Source organism: Malaya genurostris, chromosome 1, assembly GCF_030247185.1.
Source record: "Malaya genurostris strain Urasoe2022 chromosome 1, Malgen_1.1, whole genome shotgun sequence".
Classification (NCBI taxonomy): Eukaryota; Metazoa; Arthropoda; class Insecta; order Diptera; family Culicidae; genus Malaya; species Malaya genurostris.
This window is the reverse complement of record NC_080570.1, coordinates 153,935,664-153,954,638: the sequence shown is the minus strand read 5'-3', so window position 1 is coordinate 153,954,638 and position 18,975 is coordinate 153,935,664. Positions and strand designations below refer to the sequence as shown.

The following is an 18,975-nucleotide window of genomic DNA, read 5'->3' as shown; positions in this document are numbered from 1 at the left end:
AATTTTGGAACCGAATGCTAGAACTGAATTTGAGACCCTAATTCTAAAACTCAATTTAAGCTGACTTTTAAACTGAACTCGGGAAATTCTGAAACTGAATGATTATCACTGAACCTGTGTTCTGGAACGGAATTTTGGAACAGAACTCGAGACCGGGATTCTGGTTCGGCACTGAATTTTTAGCCTGATTCCTAGCACTAAACTCTGCAGATGAATTCCGTTTCAGGATTCAGTTTTTGAATTTGGATTCAGCATTCAGCTCCTAAGTTCAGTTCAAGAATCTGGATGTGGAATTCAGCTAAAAAAGCTTCAGAATTTGGTTCCTGAATTCAGTTACTCTTGTAGAATTGTGATACTGAATTTTGCATCCAAATTCTAGACCTGAGTTTTAGAACTGAATTCTGCAAATACAATTGAATTTTGAATTTAAGCTTTGGTTCTGGCTTTCGGTCAAACCTTCAAGTACAGAACGCAGTTTCAGAGTTCTGAAATTGAATGCTAATTCAATTCCAAAACTCAGATCCAAGTCCAGAACTCTTTCCGAAAATTAGTTCCAACGTCCTATCAAGATTCTGATCTCATTCCCAGATTTTGATTCCAAAATCCAGGTTTAGAACCAGGCTTAGTTTTGGAATTCAGTTTCATTCCCAGAAATCTAAGCTAGATGTTGACTTTGGATTCAGGACGAGGAAATAACTGAAAAATCCGCTCAGAAAATAAAAAAAAAATCTTGTCCAAAATTCTGAAACTGAATTCCAGAACTAAACTCTAGAGTTGAATTCTAGTCGGAACTGAACGAGTCTAGGATGCAGTCTAGAATGAATGAGAGATGAATTTTTTTCCTTCTTTACTTAAAGACTGTACCAGAAAGTATGGACGCAACGCGTCCTGTTGTTTACACTCTTCTCTAACCACTTGTGCAGTTGTTTATTCGATTTCATTAGTTTGTTTCGAAATGCGTGGACTTTCAGCAGAACAATGTCGAAAAATGGTGCACAGAACGTGGACTGAGAAAGATAGCAAAAATGGAAGGAGTAAGTGAAAAAGCCGTGCGAAATGCAATCAGGAAGTTCGGTGAGGATAACACATTTGAGGATAAACCGAAAACGGGTCGAAAAAAAGGTCTTGCTAACCCTCAGTTGGATAAACGTATACTGAAAGCGTTCGAGCAAAAGAAGAAGGGTTTCAGTTCGGGATGTGGCCAAAAAAGTGGGCACTTCGAAGTCAAATGTTCTTCATGCTAAAGAACGTCTGAATCTTCGAACCTATAAGAAGCAGAAACAACCAAAACGTAGTCCAAAACAAGAAGCATCGATCAGGCCGAGGGTTCGAAAGCTGTACAATACGATTCTTGCTGGAAATTTGAACTGCATAATCATGGACGACGAAACCTACGTGAAACTCGATTACAAATCCTTGCCGGGACCACAATAATATACGGTGCGAGAAGGGCAAGTGTAAACCTGTCCGAGACATCGATTGAAGTCGAAAAATTTGGTAAGAAAGCTATGGTCTGGCAAGCAGTTTGTAGCTGCGGTAAGATTTCGAAACCCTTCATCACCACTGCTTCAATGAACAGCGAAATATACATCAAGGAATGTTTACAAAAACGACTTCTACCCATGATTCGAAGCCACAAGGATTCTGTTGTCTTCTGACCAGATCTTGCTTCTTACCACTACTCGAAATCAACGGTAGAATGGTATACTACCAAAAATGTCACTTTCGTCCCAAAAGACATGAATCCACCAAATTGTCCACAACTTCTACCAATTGAGGAATTTTGGGCATTAACGAAGGCACATCTTAGGAAACATGTCTCAGCAGCCGAAACCATTCAACAGTTCGAAAAAGATTGAAAAAAAAGTGTCAAAACTTGTCGCCAAGAAGTCTGTACGGAATTTAATGAGGAACGTTCGCAAGAAGGTGCGCCAGCTAGTCTACAATGGCTAAGTAGCAAATGTTGAGAATAATATTCTTTTGTTGTAGTCTAATAAATATTATCAGTATATCGAATGTAATTTGAATATCTAACACTTGTGAATTATTTACAGCGAAATCAAAGTGCGTCCATACTTTCTGGGACAGCCTTTATCAAGCATTTAAGAAAACGTTAATTTCGAGTATCTCATAATACCTACTCACCTTTTCGTACTCGGTTTAGCACGAGCGAGAATTAGTCATATTTCAAAACTGAAATGAAATCGATTTGGATAAAAATTCTTCTGATTTAATGCTATGTGTTCCCATTTTTTATTTCATCTTAGAATACGTTATAAACTATCCGATACTTAACATAATTATATTTTAGTTATTATTGACTACGATTATTATGTTAATTTTTGATACGCTCGTTCCAATGTTCATATGAGTCGAGTAAGTTTTTAATATTTTAGAAATTTCTGCTTCTTTTCAAACTTCAACTTGAATATACAGATACAAACGATATAATAACTCCATTTGGATTCATATCCTTTCTAGTCTCAGCGAGATTTTTCCTAGAGCGCAGAAAACTTCATTAGCATTGCTATTGGACTCATTACTTCAAAGTAGTTCAAATTGAATCACTAGTTCAACAAAGCAGTTAATGTTCAGAGCCTGTTCCGGAGTGTTCCCAGATGCAAAAATTATGACAGCTATAAAATGAAAATGAATCTGGAAGTTATAAATGGCGACTACTACTCGACAAAATTTAATGGACGAATACATAGAACTGAAGCTACTGAGGCTTACTAGGGGTATGCTTGTTTCAGTTCCTAGTAAATTCGAACAAATCTGCAGACCTAGCATCGCTGGTTACGTGTCGGTTACAGTGATGTCAGATTTATTGATGTAGGCATTTATTTAAGTCAAGAAACTTTAGCACAACAATTGTTATATACTAATGAATTCCGTTCTAAGATAGATAGCCGAATAATTATTGTTGATAACTCCGCCCAGGCACTCCATGATAAATAAGCAATTCTTTGTATTGAAAATCGTTAGCTTAATCTTTTGCTCTAATCAACGTCACATGAGATAAAATCGAACAAAAATACAACGGTGTTTTTTTTTCAGACTGTTTCAATCCACCTAATTATAAAGTTTTTGGTGATTAACGGCTAATAAGCCGCCTTTCAACAGCAACTTTTGAAAGAAATTGCAGGGGGGTTATGAAAAATAGAGTATTAATTTCCACACCAAACGAATGAGATAACTTTTCGCTATCGTTTACTGTAATGAATTACTCTCAGCGAGTACCGAGTCTTTCGGAATTCCTCTTCAAAGTGAATGTTGACGCGAGAAATCTTGGTTTCTAAAATTACGTGTAAACAATTGGAATGTAAATGTAAATTCATTTTATAAGAGGATATTTTAAATAAATAGTAATAGTATTTACAACAGAATTGCAGAAAATTAACTACAATTATTGGGAGTACAAATTAGTTCAGTTCGTTTTCAAAAGATGGCTCTGGTTGTTATCAATATTGAACAGTAACAGCTGATGTCGGAAGTTTCAAGAGGTTAGACTTTTGTCATTCATATTCAGTTTATATGCCTTGTTTTCTCTGTGTTAATTATGAGCAATTTGGGAAGAAAAGTGCAACTGAAGTGCATCGAATGCTTGTGTATGTTTATTATGATAATGCTCCAACTGATAGATCATGTAGGAACTGGTTTCGACGTTTAAAAAAATGAGATTTCTGCGTTGAAGAAACTCTTTGTTTTTTTCCTTACTTAACGTTCGAGATCCATTGTTGCAACGGGCCCGTTTTTTCTCTCGGCGGGCCTGGCCGGAATTCAAGCAAAGACATGATAAAGTTATTCTCCTGCATGACAACGTTCGGCCTCAGGTCGCAAGTCGTGAAAAATATTTTTAAACGCTCAAGTGGGACATTTTGTCGTACCCACCGAGTGCTCCTGACATTGCTCCTTCCGATTACTGGTTGTTCCGACTGATGCTGCCCGATCTGGTAGGTCGTCGGTTTACTTCTTTCGCAGGAATCGAAAATTGGCTTCAAACTTGGATGGAAGACGAGAGATGGAATTTCGAAAATTGCATGAGAAGTGGGAAAAATTAGTAACTAGCGATGGACGGTACTTTGGTTATTGTTCATTTTTTTTTATTTTGAAATAAATGCAATTTTTACCTTAAAAATTGAACAACGGACCGAATTAATTTGTACTACCAATAAAATTCCTTGGAACGCAAGCATCTTATGACGAATTGAGAATGTATACTTTATGTACCGAGTCTTTCGGAATTCCTCTTCAAAGTGAATGTTGATAGGTGGCTTATTGTTGATCACATCACATAAAAACGCGTGAAATTTTGGTTCCTAAAATCAAGCATAAGCAACAAGAGTTTAGATTAAAATCGTTCTATAGGGGGATACTTTAAATATACTTTAATAGTATTCATTATAAAATTGCAAGAAATCAAATACAATTATTGGGAGTACAAATAAGTTCAGTCCATTTTTGATTTGAGCAACACTGCCAATAAGCCAATCAGGAATTTGAATTTTTGGTTATTGCCTGGACAAAGTTATCAAAATCAGCCAATCAGGAATTGGAACATTCTGACATGAAGCTAGAACAAAACCAGCCCAATATTCATGCCTTGTCCGGTCCTGTCCTAGTGTGTATCTAAACTAGAGATGGAGTCGTTCGTTTTAAAGAACCGCATAGAACTTAATAGTGCTACCAAGAGAACAAGTTCTGTTGAACCATTCTTTCGTTCTTCTGAATTTTTTTATGTTTCTCCCGAAAAAAATATGAGAGCCATAAATTATATTTTGTAATGAATAAATTTAATAATAGTGAGCAGAGCTTAAAATTGTCGCGCATCCTCAATGAAAGAAACCATTCCAACAGTCTCATTTTCAATGTTTTACTGTCTCATTCGTAAATGACCGACACCAGAACAAACGAAGAGACACGAAGCATTTTCGTTTCTCATAGAGAAAATGAGAGAGCATAATTACCAACGTCACTCTTACCTCTGTGACAAGACGAAACCAAACTAACGTCTTCAGGTAGCAACAGCAGAATTTCAATTCTCATTCTTTCATCGATGTATTGAAAATCTGTGACGCTTGGCTATAAAAAGTGACTAAAATATGGCAAATCGAAGTAATTACATCCCAGAACCTCTTTGGAAACCAAAACTACTACAAATTCGAGCACCAAGAGGTAAAAATTATCGTGAAACTTTTTTCTGTCATTTTCAATTCTCACAGCTTCGGTTGAATATCGACACAGCATACTATGCGATTTTCACTGAAAACTTCAAATGACTGAAAGAGCAAATGAAAGAAATAAACACAATTTTGAAACTGCTGTACCTCTTATGTCATTGACTGGACATGGATTTCGTTCTCATAGTTTGCAAGCGAAGCTGAGAGTGACAGTAATTTCTTGTCATTTTTCAGTCTATTTTTCAGTCAATGAAAATGACTTTTATTAGCTCTGATAGTGATTACTTTTTGGTATGTATTTGTACCAAAAATTATTCTCTTTTGTATACTTTGTTGATGATCGCGAATGTATCAAACTTTTACAATATTCTTGAAATCAGTTGCTGTGTACACTCTCTCAAAGAATTCGATTACTTCCATTTCCTTTGAACAGAATAGAGAACTATCATTCCATAATAACTTTTGTTCACTCATTCTTCTAGAAGAACTAATTCTTTTGATCCGTTCGCAAACTGATTGCCGATCTCTAAACTAAACGGGTGTACACTAAACTCACGATGTAGAATGCACCGGTGCTCACCTAAGCCATTTTTGATTGTGTTTGTAATTTTTTCACGAAGTTTAGTAAGGCACCCATGCAGCAGTCCCAATAGGAACAAAACATGGCTCGGAGTTACTATGTGTTTTTTTTTCGGGTATGTAGTTTTAATTTACAAGTATTCAAGTATTTTCAGACTGATATAAATGAAAAAAAAACTTCAAGGATCAGCCCCACGGGGTTGTTCGAGCCATAGATGTGGAACAAAGCAACCAAATTTTTCTAATGATCTACAATCAAACAGTTCAATCAATCGTCACACTTTTGAATCCGCAATTGTACGAGAGTCTGCTTAGATTGATCATTATTAGGAACCAACACAGAACATTGTTTGTTTTATTGCCGGCGAAATTACACCAACATCCCAAATGTATGCAATTATATCTTTGTACATACTTGCGATACGATTTCAATATTTAAGCTTCTCTTCGCCAATCTTGTGTTCAAGTTTTGTATGCAAGCAGTTATTTTTATAGCGTTAAGTTTCTCTACCATTCTGCGATTTCGGTTGAAGCGATAAACTTTTTCTCATTATCAATTGAGTTCATCTTATATAAATTAGAAATTAACCTTTAGCACTCAAAATTTACCCTGGGTAGTTGTCAATTTCTCAGGCGAAACGACATAACATGGAATTTCATCCGAGCTTGCATGACACACGATCAGAGCATACCAATTAAAGCTTCAAATCGTTTTATGGCACTTTTTGTCTTGCTGTCTAGCAACAACCTATCTCTAACATGCTACGCGTAGGACTGAAACGTTAGCTATAATTTTGCTTCTATTTATAGATTCGCGTGCTTCCAACAGCTTCGCTTTTGATTCGATTGACCAATCAGAGCGATGCTTTCCCTTTGATATATCGCTTACTCCTTCGAAACCGTCGTCTATGGCTCGGAGATTTTTAGAAGACAAAATCGGACACTGCTCGCTACTAATCAAAATTTCAATCATACATAATTGAAAATACGTGGCTTGATAGATTAAAATCGAATCGTACAAATATTTCCAATCAAATGATGTAATAATTTAAATAATTGATACAAAATATACTGAGCTGTAAGTGTTTAAAACCTGACCACATTTCTACGTGTATTTTTCCTTAAGTTTCTGATTTGCACCCCTATATAGAAAATAAAGATGTGTTCAACATCAAAAAACTCTGTGTTCAATAACTGGTAACTTTTTTTCTTCACACTTTTTTTATCTCCCGAAACAAATAGAGAAAACCACTCGCACCCATTTCTGATTAAATTTTGTGTCTACTAACGGTTCAATTTAAACTACTTTGAACTAATGAAGTCTACGTACTTTATGAGTAAGTTTATGTGAACATTGCCGCTAATCTTATATATTTATTCCTACGCATAACAAATTGAAACAACAACGTAATAACTGTATCTCCTTCTCTCTAAACATGGCTAGTAATGATTAGAACTGTTTTGGATAGGCTATAAAGCATTTAAAGGTACATACTAGTATACATTTGTTTTCTCAAGGTGGCGACAGCGTAGATTATTTCATTCATAATTAAGTACAGAGATTAGTAGGTGTTGCAAGTAAATCTACAGATCCTTGTCTTTTCGCAGCTTAGCGAATAGCAGCTAGCTTTGCTAGTGGAATTGAATTTCGGTTCAATTTGAAATTTGGAAATTAACTTCGGTAGCACTTGTTTCTCAGCAAGTGGACAAAGTCAATATGGTTGAACGAACTTTTTTTTGTTTTGGCGGAGCAGTGAAGTGAAGCATTGATGGCACAGATACCGCTTTACCGTGCAGGAGCGTAAAGCAGATTGTCCAGATTAAGTTTGTTTTTGTTTGGTAATGGTGCACCGTGTCCCGGTCGGCCCCAGAACGAGGACCACGTCTCAAAGTGTTGCTTGCTGGTTTCGAACTCCAGAACGCGGAACGATTCAATCTTTCGTTGTTTCTGACTCATCTGGCGGTTCAACTCGTGGAGGTACCTGTCGCCGGAGTGAAGTACGACTGAGGTGCTGCAAAATGTTTGGAAAAGATACAGGATTAATGGCGAAATGTTCCGAGTGTTCCGAACAGGATATCTGATGTACTACTCAAACTAGGGTTTCCAGATTTGGGGCTGGGATGATAATTTACCCATTGGAGCTATACTTATCGATCTTGGTTATGTCAGTCGTTCCCAGGCTAATCGGTCTCGGCTGCGAGCGTCGTTTGGCCAGCAGGGGAACTAACTCGACGCCACCCGTTATCATGCAGTTACGGGTTGGTGTGATCTTAGCTCCGCCCTTCTTAGCAACCGGAGCCCGCCCCGGAGTGTTCTGTTGGCCTTGTTGACATAGCCGAGGTACGCGACGGTCCGTGATCTTATCGGTGCTGGGATTCGGTTCGTACCGCATCGGTTGACTCGGTGCCGTCGCCGGTGGTGCCAGCATTCCTCTCGACGGATTACTGACGGTGGGACGTGACGTCTGGGCACTTCCGACACTACCATTTGCCATCGGATTCAGCGAGTTACTGACGCATTGACAAACGCATCGATCGCAACAGTTGGAAAACTTTTTCAGGTACTTATTTTCCTCCTCCAGTTGTCGTTGCATTTTGGTGACAAGATCAATGTCCAGATCCTGCAGTGTTTCCTTGTTGGTCCAACCCTGGCAAGGAACGATTAAATTAGTTACAAACGAATCATTTTATAACACTTACCATCGATTTCATAAAGTTATGTCCAACATTTTTCGGTGGTCTCCAGGGTTTTCCACCTGGGCCCGGTTTACCCCACGGTCCTCCGTTCTGAAAAAGACACAAAAAAAACAATTCACCAGCACAGAAAAAAAACAGCCAATCATCACTACACTCACCATCTTCCCGTCTACATCGGAGCTTCTGGTTTTTCGTCGGTTTTCCTTTTCCGCCACAATCCGGTCCAGTTCCGCCCGGTAGGTTTGCTTCTGTGCCGGTGTGGTCTTGTACCGCAGACCGTTGTCCACGTGGTACCGATTGGCATCGTTGAAACTGATGATGGGATCGTCCTTTAGTCCGGTGACGATTTGACCGGAAGAATTCCGCAACGGTGCACCGCCCCCGCCCGCACTCACTCCCTTCGGTCGAGGCATCGGAACCGGATGGCGTACATCCTGTGGCCGGGTAGCGTGCAAAATGGGTATGGTGGGAAGCTAGATTTAGTGATATAAATGATTTAATTGAAACGGGTTTCCCCCTTTCCCGGCTGAAAATTCACAACAGTGTTTCCTGTTTCGGTTGTCATTTGAAAACAATAAAAAAGAAACCTACATTTTTCGCCTCCGGGTACAGTCCCTGCGCCTGGATGTTCCGAATACGAACGGTGTCGTTCGGGGCACCACCTCCTTTGCGACCCCAGGGTGAGTAACGCTCCATTACTTCTCGATACTGAAAGAGGGGTAACTGGCATAAGACGATCGCCGTCAATTAGCTGAGTGGCTTCTGATGTGACGGCGGTGATTGTGCAGCTATGAAGTGCAACGAGTCAATTGGCATTCGATGCCACATCCGTGACATGGGGTAGATGATTTACGTGGGGTGCTCAACTGATACGATCAAAACAAATCAATCGTTTGCAGTTGTTTTGTGAACGTTTCAATTGGCAGAAAGAAAGAAGGGATCTTGTTTTTGTAACACGAAGGGGTTGTGACATATTTAAATACATAGCCGTGAAGCTAACCGAAACCGTTTGGATACGAGTGTACCGTGAGCTTAAAAACAATAAAAGAATCAAATTGAAATCGAAACTATTCCAGTTTCGACCCCCAAGTTGGGACAGCTAATACTCATCACCAAAAATGTAGCACTTATAACGCTTCGTAGTCCTGAAAAGTAACGTATTTAATGCTTCTTAGCACCACATAATCCCAAACAAGTTACGCATATAGCTCAGTACACTTAGAAAAAAAATCTACAACCTGAAAAATTTTTATGGAAGAAGTATAATAGAACTGAAACCAACGTATCCCCAGCAAACCGTTTCAATTTTATATATTTGAACTTTTTTTACTGTCAAATTGAAAACATTCATACTTGCAGGTCACGACGGTAAACGGAAACCAACCGAATTTCACGATATCAAAGTGAGTTACTTTACAAAAACAATCTACAAAAATGGAAATGAGAGCTTATTTATAATAAAGACTGTCCCAGTAAAGTATGGACGCAACCAAAAACCGCTGCCATTTTGCAATGGTTCAGAATCTGCCAATTTTTATGCCTGCATCCTGTTGTTTACACTCTTCACTAACCACTTGTGCAGTTGTTTATTCGTTTTCATTAGTTTGTTTCGAAATGCGTGGACTTTCAGCAGGACAACGTCGAAAAATTGTGTACAAATGGTGCACAGAACGCGGACTGTCACTGAGAAATATAGCAAAAATGGAAGGAGTAAGTGAAAAAGCCGTGCGAAATGCAATCAGGAAGTTCGGTGAGGATAACACCTGTGAGGATAAACCGAAAACGGGTAAAAAAAAGGTCCTGCTAACCCTCAGTTGGATAAACGTATACTGAAGACGTTCGAGAAGGAAGGAGGTTTCAGTTCGGGATGTGGCCAAAAAAGTGGGCACTTTGAAGTCAAATGTTCTTCGTGCTAAAGAACGTTTGAATCTTCGAACCTATAAGAAGCAGAAACGTAGTCCGAAACAAGACGCATCAATCAGGCCGAGGGTTCGAAAGCTGTACAATACGATTCTTGCTGGAAATTTGAACTGCATAATCATGGACGACGAAACCTACGTGAAACTCGATTACAAATCCTTGCCGGGACCACAATAATATACGGTGCGAGAAGGGCAAGTGTAAACCTGTCCGAGACATCGATTGAAGTCGAAAAATTTGGTAAGAAAGCTATGGTCTGGCAAGCAATTTGTAGCTGCGGTAAGATTTCGAAACCCTTCATCACCACTGCTTCAATGAACAGCGAAATATACATCAAGGAATGTTTACAAAAACGACTTCTACCCATGATTCGAAGCCACAAGGATCCTGTTGTCTTCTGGAAAGATCTTGCTTCTTGCCACTACTCGAAATCAACGGTAGAATGGTATACTACCAAAAATGTCACTTTCGTTCCAAAAGACATGAATCTAGCAAATTGCCCACATCTTCGACCAACTTAGGAATTTTGGGCATTAACGAAGGCACATCTTAGGAAACATGTCTCGGCTGCCGAAACCATTCAACAGTTCGAAAAAGATTGGAAAAAAGTGTCAAAACTTGTCGCCAAGAAGTCTGTACGGAATTTAATGAGGAACGTTCGCAAGAAGGTGCGCCAGCTAGTCTACAATGGCTAAGTAGCAAATGTTGAGAATAATATTCTGTTGTTGTAGTCTAATATTATCAGTATATCGAAAAAAATTTGAATATCTAACACTTGTGAATTATTTACTGCGAAATCAAAGTGCGTCCATACTTTCTGGGACAGTCTTTAGACATCTGCTCTGAAATAGTCGAAATGCAATAGTAAATTGCTAACAAAATGCTAGTTTTTAAACTTTCAAGTTTTTGTTCTTCAATCTCTAGGCAGCCGGATACCGAGAGTAAAATATGCAGTTATTTCAATAGTAGGCTGTGATAATGATAGAATAAGACGATAGTTAAAATAAGACGATATTGAATTAATATTTGATTATTTTCGCATCTAATTATGTTCTGAAACTACTCTCATCCTAACAGTTCCAAAACAAATCCTGATCTCCTATCTCATATGTGGCTATCACAGTAGATATCTAGATAGTTCAACTATTTTAACTAAAAATAAAGACGTCCGAATCAAAACGCATTCCTAGTTGGTCATACAAACACTAAACAAAGCATTAAAGCAGCATATTTAGTGAGAAGATATGTGTGCTAGATCAATAAAATTACGCATATTGTTCTAGTGAAACAATCTTATTACCGACGAATCGCCATATTCGAAAAAGAGACAAAGGACGTGAACACAAATTTGACACATCATCATCTAGACGGCTTAGAACGTTTAGAATTATAAAACTAAATTTAAACTTTAAGTTTGTAAAAGAAGCGTGTGCAATAAAGAAAAAAAAACACTACAAAGAACCAAGCGAAACACTTTCAATAAAAGCTTTGATAACGAGTCACCACATAAGAATAAGCGATGAGGAACGCGTATGAATTGAGCGCACCAGAAGCTATTGTTTTTGAAGAACGAGAAATAACACGAAAGAAGCAAAATACTTCTTCCAAATTACACTGTTCTTCAAACCTCGAAGGAACAAAAATATATTAGAAATATATTTCACATCGTTGAACGAAATGATAGTGAAGTAATAAAGTTTTGTGGCAACTGAAAGTAGGAAAATAGAAGCTCCTATAATTGTGGTCTTTTACGACATGGAAACAGGAACCCAGTGGATCTACTCTACACGGCCTCTAGGCTGGTTCTGTCCGGCGAAAAAATAATAGATATTATCAATCTCCCATTGGACTCTGTTTTCATCTAAAATTTCGAGATTTAAATTTTGAAACTGTTACAAATTATGTATAGAATTAAAACACTCCTGAACGTGCACTAAGTCAAAGTCCCTTCAAACAGTGCTACTGAACTGTCAAAGGAACGACAGAATGCAAAAATCGTGCAACCCGCTTAAATATTTTGAAATACAAAAACCGGATAAAAACAATGAGTGCGAAAACCGGGCACGGATTTTGCAGTGCAAGAATCGTTTAAAAACATCTTTTTTGCAAGACCCGGACAAAAAACTGCCAAAAACGGACGAAAACTCAGCCGGGTCTTCCAAAACAACAAGCAAACGATGCTCCGCGTCCGCAACTGCAGTCGGTAAAACCTGTTTTAATTCACCTAGTGGTGTAATGATGCCTTTCTCATATCAATCATACTATCATATATAATACTGTTGTATTCTTCAAAATAATTTTCTTTGATTCCTCAAAGAATAACCGAAATCGGTTTGTTTTACCATCTACTGAAAAAAACTATCAATTGGAGAAAATTTGAGGTCGATTCAGAAATCTTTTTACGGCTTTTCGCCCTTTTCAGTGATGGTATACAATTTTTAACACACTTTACCCTATATATCCGGATCCGGAAGTCGGATCCAGATGAAATTCAGGAATTACGTATGGGACCACAGGACCTTTCATTTGAATCTAAGTTTATAAAAATCGGTCGCGCCATCTATGAGAGAAGCTCCGGGCCTCGGTTCAAAAGTCGGTTTTCACAGTGATTGCATAACCTTTCTATATGAGAAAGGCAAAAAACCTTTGAATGTAAGAACCGGATAAAAGCTTTGTTTTGGAAGATCCGGCGAAGTTTTTGTTCAGTTGTTGGCATTCAAAGTTTTTTTTCTCTGGCAAAACAGATGTTGTTCTGCTTTTGCACTCAATGTTTTTATACGGTTTTGCATTTCATAATTCTTGAGCGGGTTTACCCAACTAAGTAGCACTTATCCGGTTTTTGCCTTCAGTCCGCTCAGACGTGACGTCAGTATAAAAAACAAACCTTTTTTAATCCACCTAGTATCTAGCTTATCCCCGGGTTGGCGGTTCAATGCATAGGATGCTGGTCTTACAAGCCAGTTGTCGTATGTTCGAGCCCCGACCTGGAAGGCTTCTTAGTGTCAGTAGGATCCATAGTACTAGCCATGCAATGATTCTGTACACTAAGAATTCCACCAAAGGAATGTAACGCCAAGATTTTGCTTTGGTGTAATGATGCCTTTCTAATATTACTTATATTTCAGAAACATCACTAGAAGATTTTGTCAAGATTTTTTCTTTCAAACTTGAATAAAATCAAAATCTTTCCTTGGGTATAAACTACCCTAACCTTTTCAATTTGTAAACAGTTACGTCAAGTTAATATAGATCTAAATGTGGCAACCCTGCACACTATATAGAATTGAACAAAGCACGCTGTGTGCTAGGTAGTGGTGTTTTCTTCTTCCGTACCAGCACGTACCGATGCGTACCGGTTTTGCATCATTTTATATGTCAGTTTGAAAGTTTTGATGCTCATCGCCCTATAATGAAGTATCTGGATGACATTGCACAGTATCTTTCAAGACACTGAGAGCTTTATTTTAATTAAGATTTGTGAAAATCGGTTCAAGTGTCATGCGCTCGGATGGTTTTAGGAAATTTTCGAAGGAAAATTTGAAAAACTTTTATCTATATGCAGGGTGAAAATGACTGGAAAATTCGGAGGATTTTCCAAGTGTTATCAAAAATAGCTCTGAAAAATCAGTGTTTTTGTGATCTTTCTTAATTATTTGGAAAAATAATGCGATGATATGATTTTTTTTCAAATAAACCTTATGCTGGCTACAAGGATCACATTCAGACACATTTTTGGAAAAGCTTTTCATGCTTTTCATGGAAAATCAACGATTTTCATATAATCGACTCCGTTTTATTTTGACGATTTGGAAGTGCTAAATAAAATACATATTGTTTTACAACAATGCTAATTCAATTTATAAACGGAATAATGTTAGTTTTGTAAAGTTTCCTAAGTTTCCAACGGCATAAGATCAATTTTTCAAAGAACTGGTGCGTTCGGAAGCGAAAACCGAGGACTAGTAGTCTCGAAGTAGATTTATATATTCACTAACTAACAAGGTATACCAACTAGATGAATTTATCAGAAGGTTTTATAGAAATTTGCACCTCGTTTTGCCATCACTTTTGAAAAAATATTCATGAAATTGAAGAAATTGCCTTGTAATTCCGGAGTCGGAAGTCGGATCGGGATGCAATTTAATAGCGATCTATAGGACCATAAGACTTTTCATTTGAATCTGAGTATGTGAAAATCTTTTTAATCATCTCTGTAGAAATAGAATGACATTATTCGTCATATACACACACAGACATTGTGTGATCTCGGCCTCCGTTCAAAAGTGATTGATTTTCATAGTGATTGCATAGCCTTACTATATGAGAAAGGCAAAAAACTAATAATTTGTAAGTGTACTCTCAGTAAGTTGAATACATGCGGTAAATAGGTAAACTGAAATACCAATGAAATAAAAAAAAAAGCTGATATGTCAAATTAATGGATTTCAAGAATGGCTTTCACACTAGAAACACTCTTTAAAAAGGGCGGGACGAAATAGGTGTATTTGATTCACAGTTAACAATGCAAATATGATAAATTTTCAATTATTCATACCGCATAAGTATGATCAATTACTTAAACTTGGTGTTGAAATAGTTTTTATATTTACGATTGAATTGACGATGGGTATGTCATGCAACAAAAAAGGGGTTTAGCGATTGCATGTTGAAAGCACATTTTTATTCTTCCACGACGGTTTCCCAATATATCAGAACGATTTATGCAAATCACCCGGGAAAGGGGCAGTGTTTACACATGCTTTCAGCATGTTTTCTTTCCTGTATCTCAGCAATGTTGACAGGATTTTCCTTACCGTCGCCGTTCGTCATTACGTTTTAAGTGGTCACTTCGTTTACGGTCGTAACTTTTGAAAGGTGCCAGTGAAATGTAGGAGATCTCTAAGGTTGTACACTATTCGGTATCTTGTACGGGAACTGCCCGTGCTATTGGTTTTGATATCGAACTTTTTGACTTTATGGAGGGAAAAAAGGTCTCAGTTCGATGACGTTTACTTTCTTTCTTTGAATATGAATTAAGGAAAACTTTCGTAAACTGCGCATTTTAATTTTTCTTAGTTACATCGATTCCGAAAATTTGCTACTGATAAATTTTACGAGTAACTATTTATGCCAAGGCTCAAATCATAATGCGCCCAAGTTTCCAATGGTAGCCAAAAATATGTTTATATCGATCACGCTAAACAAAGTTAGGGTTTTCGGTTATTCGACCTTGAAGTCACTCGTTTTCTGCCCAGCCGTGGAACGAAATCCACGTGGCATTACTTTAGGGTATGATTTTAGCTTTACAATCCAGCTTCGCGTTGGCCACCTATTACCTATCCCAATCGGAAATAGGTTACCAGTAAACAAGCGGTTCTCCCGGGGATGGCTACACGGTTAACGACCGCAGTAAATTTCCTGATTCAATTTCGGGTTATAGGTTATGAGTATTACAACTTTTATGTCAAACAAGCCCCGGAACGATCGAATAATAAGTATCTAGTCAACGTCACGCAAGGCTCGGCGAAGGCCTCCGATTGTCGCTAAAGATGCTACCCTCGGTATTAAAAGAATAAACATTTTTTTCGTGTCAAGCAAACATCTTGCACGCGTTCGTGATTATAAAAATTATTTCGCAAATAAGTTTCCTAACTGTGCAGGGGTTTTGTCATGGCCTGCCCCACTTTTATGTTACAGCCTATGTTGCTTGGATCAATCTTTCGTTTTTTTAATCTTATTTATATTCATTAGTTGGTTGCAATGGAGGAATGGTTTTTACAAAGTTGGTAGTGAATAAAAATAAAAAAGTGAATTGTGAGGTGAAAAGTGTAATTCTAACCTAAATCCGTAATGTTATTAGCTAGAAAAGCAATTCTGATATCTGAAAATTGTACGAACCAAATGAGCTTACGTCTTTACTTGCGTTACGAGTGATGGATGATGTTTTCGAATGAGCTATGATTGTCTACCCTTTTCGATTGAGTGTGCGATCTAGGGTCGATGAATTGGGCGGCCAGAGTCTCCCGTGTGGGTCGACAGATGCTTACATGGGCTTGCTCTTTGGCACGTGCTTGCCGTTCGATGTGCTTCCGATGTTGCCAATCGCGCAAACTTGCGTCAGCAATGCGTCTTTCTTGTATCCGCTTGAACTGCTGACTCCATAGCACCGGATGATCCGATGGATTGTTTGATGTTCCCATCTACCGGACCCAGCAACAGCAGCAGTAGCCCATGAAATACCGATCTCGGTGTTTCAAGCCTCATGCAAATTTAGGAATGTTTTTTCCTCCTGCGGGAAGCTCATTTGCAGTTCCATGCGAGCAGTAAAATTCCTTCACAATGCCAAAGAATCGGTGCACCTTGCATCGATTTTCCACTCAAAGGTATCACTTCTAACCTAGATATATCGGAACTACAATCCACTGCACCGTATAAAAACCACTTTCCCTTGCCCTCCCCTTCCTAGCAGCCGTGAGAATCGTCAGGTTCGAGTTTCAATTTTTGAAAAAAAAATGTTTCACCAGTCACAGAACACACACCCACAAACACAGAAACAGTTCCACAATCCCCCAACGAAAGCTAAAAGTTCGCCACACCTGCAGCGGCTTCAACGGTCCGAGGAAGACTGTGTTCCCCTGGCTGAATGGAAAAGGCTTTTCCGAGGCCTGAAAAAGCTTAACCAGCTCATCGAATGGAAGACAGGATTTCGATCCAACAGTCGCATATTTCCATTGTGAGCTGGTGAGTTTTTCGCGAACCTTGCAGAAATATAGGGAAGCAAAAAAAAAACACAAACTTTTCCCGCGCTTTGTTTATGCATGCTTTCCGTGCCCCTTCCCGCGGATACTTTCCTCCGGCACTCGCACATTGACACGCGATTCTCACGGTCGCGCGTTGTTTTCCGTCGCCGTCGACTCAAGCGTTTTCCAGGAAATCGTGGACTCCTGAAGGGCAGTGAAAGGGGGTGGGAGTTGCGTGGAGTAGCTTAGTCGGACTGTCTCTGTTCAAAGGTCGTGATGCGAAAATTGCAGCTGTTTCGCGATGAGTGCTAGGTTTTTGACTAATTGAATTCTATGTGTTGACTAAAGGTCCCTTGCTAATTCAGTTGCTTTTCGGTTGATGGGAAAAAAGTTTTTCGTAACGGAGTTTTCGTCCTGCAAGGTTAGATGTTTCACCCTTTACTGCAGTTGAACTATGCGTGAGATAAATAAATAAACATCGGCAACGAAAAAAAGCCTTCTAAAAGTAGAAGTCAGAACTTTTGATTCGTTTGCTTATAAAGTTTCAAAGTTCACCAGTATGTCAACAGATGACATTTCGAATGCGAATCGAGAAAAGCTCCTGTCACAGGTAGCAAAACTATCTGCTCTCGTATTTTTCCGGCTACCGCTTTCCCGAGGAATCCTTTCGCCTTCAGAGCAATGATTACTGCCAAAAAGTCAGTCGTGGATCCCGGAAGAATAGCACAGATCCACTGAGAATTGAGAGCAAACTGGTGTAGATGAACTGTGAGAAATGGAGATGTTGTAGCTCCAGACCCAAAATCATGTGTCAGTGTCCGGGTAGCGCTCCGTCAGTGGAAAATGAGGCGGTACTTTTGTATCCCGTCAGATGCCGATGAGCTTCTATGAAGGATACCGATCGAGGGAAGGTTTGACTGATATCAAGGCCTCCTCCAAACTCTGCTCTTACCGTGTAGCCTCGATAGCAGAGTAGTCTTTTGGGATCAGGCGAAAGCGTTTAGGCCAAGAATTCATCCACCGGTTTCCTGTTTCATGTCGTGAAAGGTCACGAAAACATGAGCTCCCTATTCAAGTTACATTTTCATACCGAATGACTGAATGGCTTCAGGAGCCAAAGAAGACAGTCGTGGCTTGCACTCATTGGATATATACAACTATTATTGGACAAATTTAAGTGGTGGCAGACTTATGAAACCGGGGTGAAAAAATCACAATAATAATAATACATAAAATAATAGTTTAGTTCTTGAAGCTAGATACGTTACCATGTTTTTTTATGTCTATCTGAGTAAAGCTACACTCTTAAAAAAAATGAAATTTACGCTAGACGTAAATTCAAGTATGCCGTAATTTCTTCGGTGATGGCACAATATTACATCTACTAACATGTAAACATAAATTTTGCGTCTGTATCGATGTGAGTTTCAGCTAAAACAACTGTGAAGTTAATGATATGACTTATCTTTAAATGCTTTGTATTGTGAATTTAAGTCAATCGCGACGCTCCTTTTATGTGCATCTATAAAGATGTAACATTTTTTAAGTGTGTACACACTTAAAAAAAACCTGTGATTTTACATCTTATTAGATGCAGATAAATGGAGCGTCGCAGTTCACGCAAATTTACGTCGAAGAACATTTGATATTGTGTGTAAGACTCCGTGACATAAAATTCATTGAAATAAAAAAAGAAAAAGAATACTGACAGCAACCACCGCGACTTGAACCGAGAATAATTGGATCGCGAGTACGTCTGTTAATCGACTGAGCCACAGAAGCATACATCTGCTTGGCTGGTAAAAGGTGCATTTAAATTTATACAGTCGAACCTGCTATCAGAACGCGAGTTACTGTCG

The 18,975-nt window shown here is 38.6% G+C and overlaps 1 protein-coding gene across 7 annotated transcripts; it reads right to left on the bottom strand.

Annotated features, from left to right (window-relative positions):
• Positions 1-2,229: 2,229 nt before the first annotated feature.
• LOC131426254 (uncharacterized) lies at positions 2,230-17,029 on the bottom strand. 7 transcript variants are annotated; one of them, XM_058588847.1, is made up of 6 exons: positions 16,424-17,029; positions 9,048-9,179; positions 8,615-8,929; positions 8,460-8,546; positions 7,893-8,407; positions 2,230-7,771 (listed from the first exon to the last, which is right to left on the bottom strand). In XM_058588847.1, exons 1-6 carry the CDS (start codon positions 16,574-16,576, stop codon positions 7,546-7,548), a joined length of 1,428 nt encoding a protein of 475 aa, XP_058444830.1. In that variant the 5' UTR covers positions 16,577-17,029; the 3' UTR covers positions 2,230-7,545. The 7 variants fall into 7 exon arrangements, with proteins under 7 accessions (XP_058444830.1, XP_058444836.1, XP_058444832.1 ...); XM_058588853.1 differs by having other exon boundaries at positions 8,148-8,407; XM_058588849.1 differs by having other exon boundaries at positions 8,615-8,890; positions 16,424-17,028.
• Between the last annotated feature and the right edge of the window lie 1,946 nt (positions 17,030-18,975).

Bases quoted from the DNA above. Each gene is read 5' to 3' on its own strand.
- LOC131426254 (XM_058588847.1), bottom strand. From the start codon at position 16,576: ATGGGAACATCAAACAATCCATCGGATCATCCGGTGCTATGGAGTCAG. The intron at 8,930-9,047 runs GTAGGTTTCTTT...CACTAAATCTAG, and splicing joins TGTACCCGGAGGCGAAAAAT to CTTCCCACCATACCCATTTT. The intron at 8,547-8,614 runs GTGAGTGTAGTG...TGTCTTTTTCAG, and splicing joins CCGATGTAGACGGGAAGATG to AACGGAGGACCGTGGGGTAA.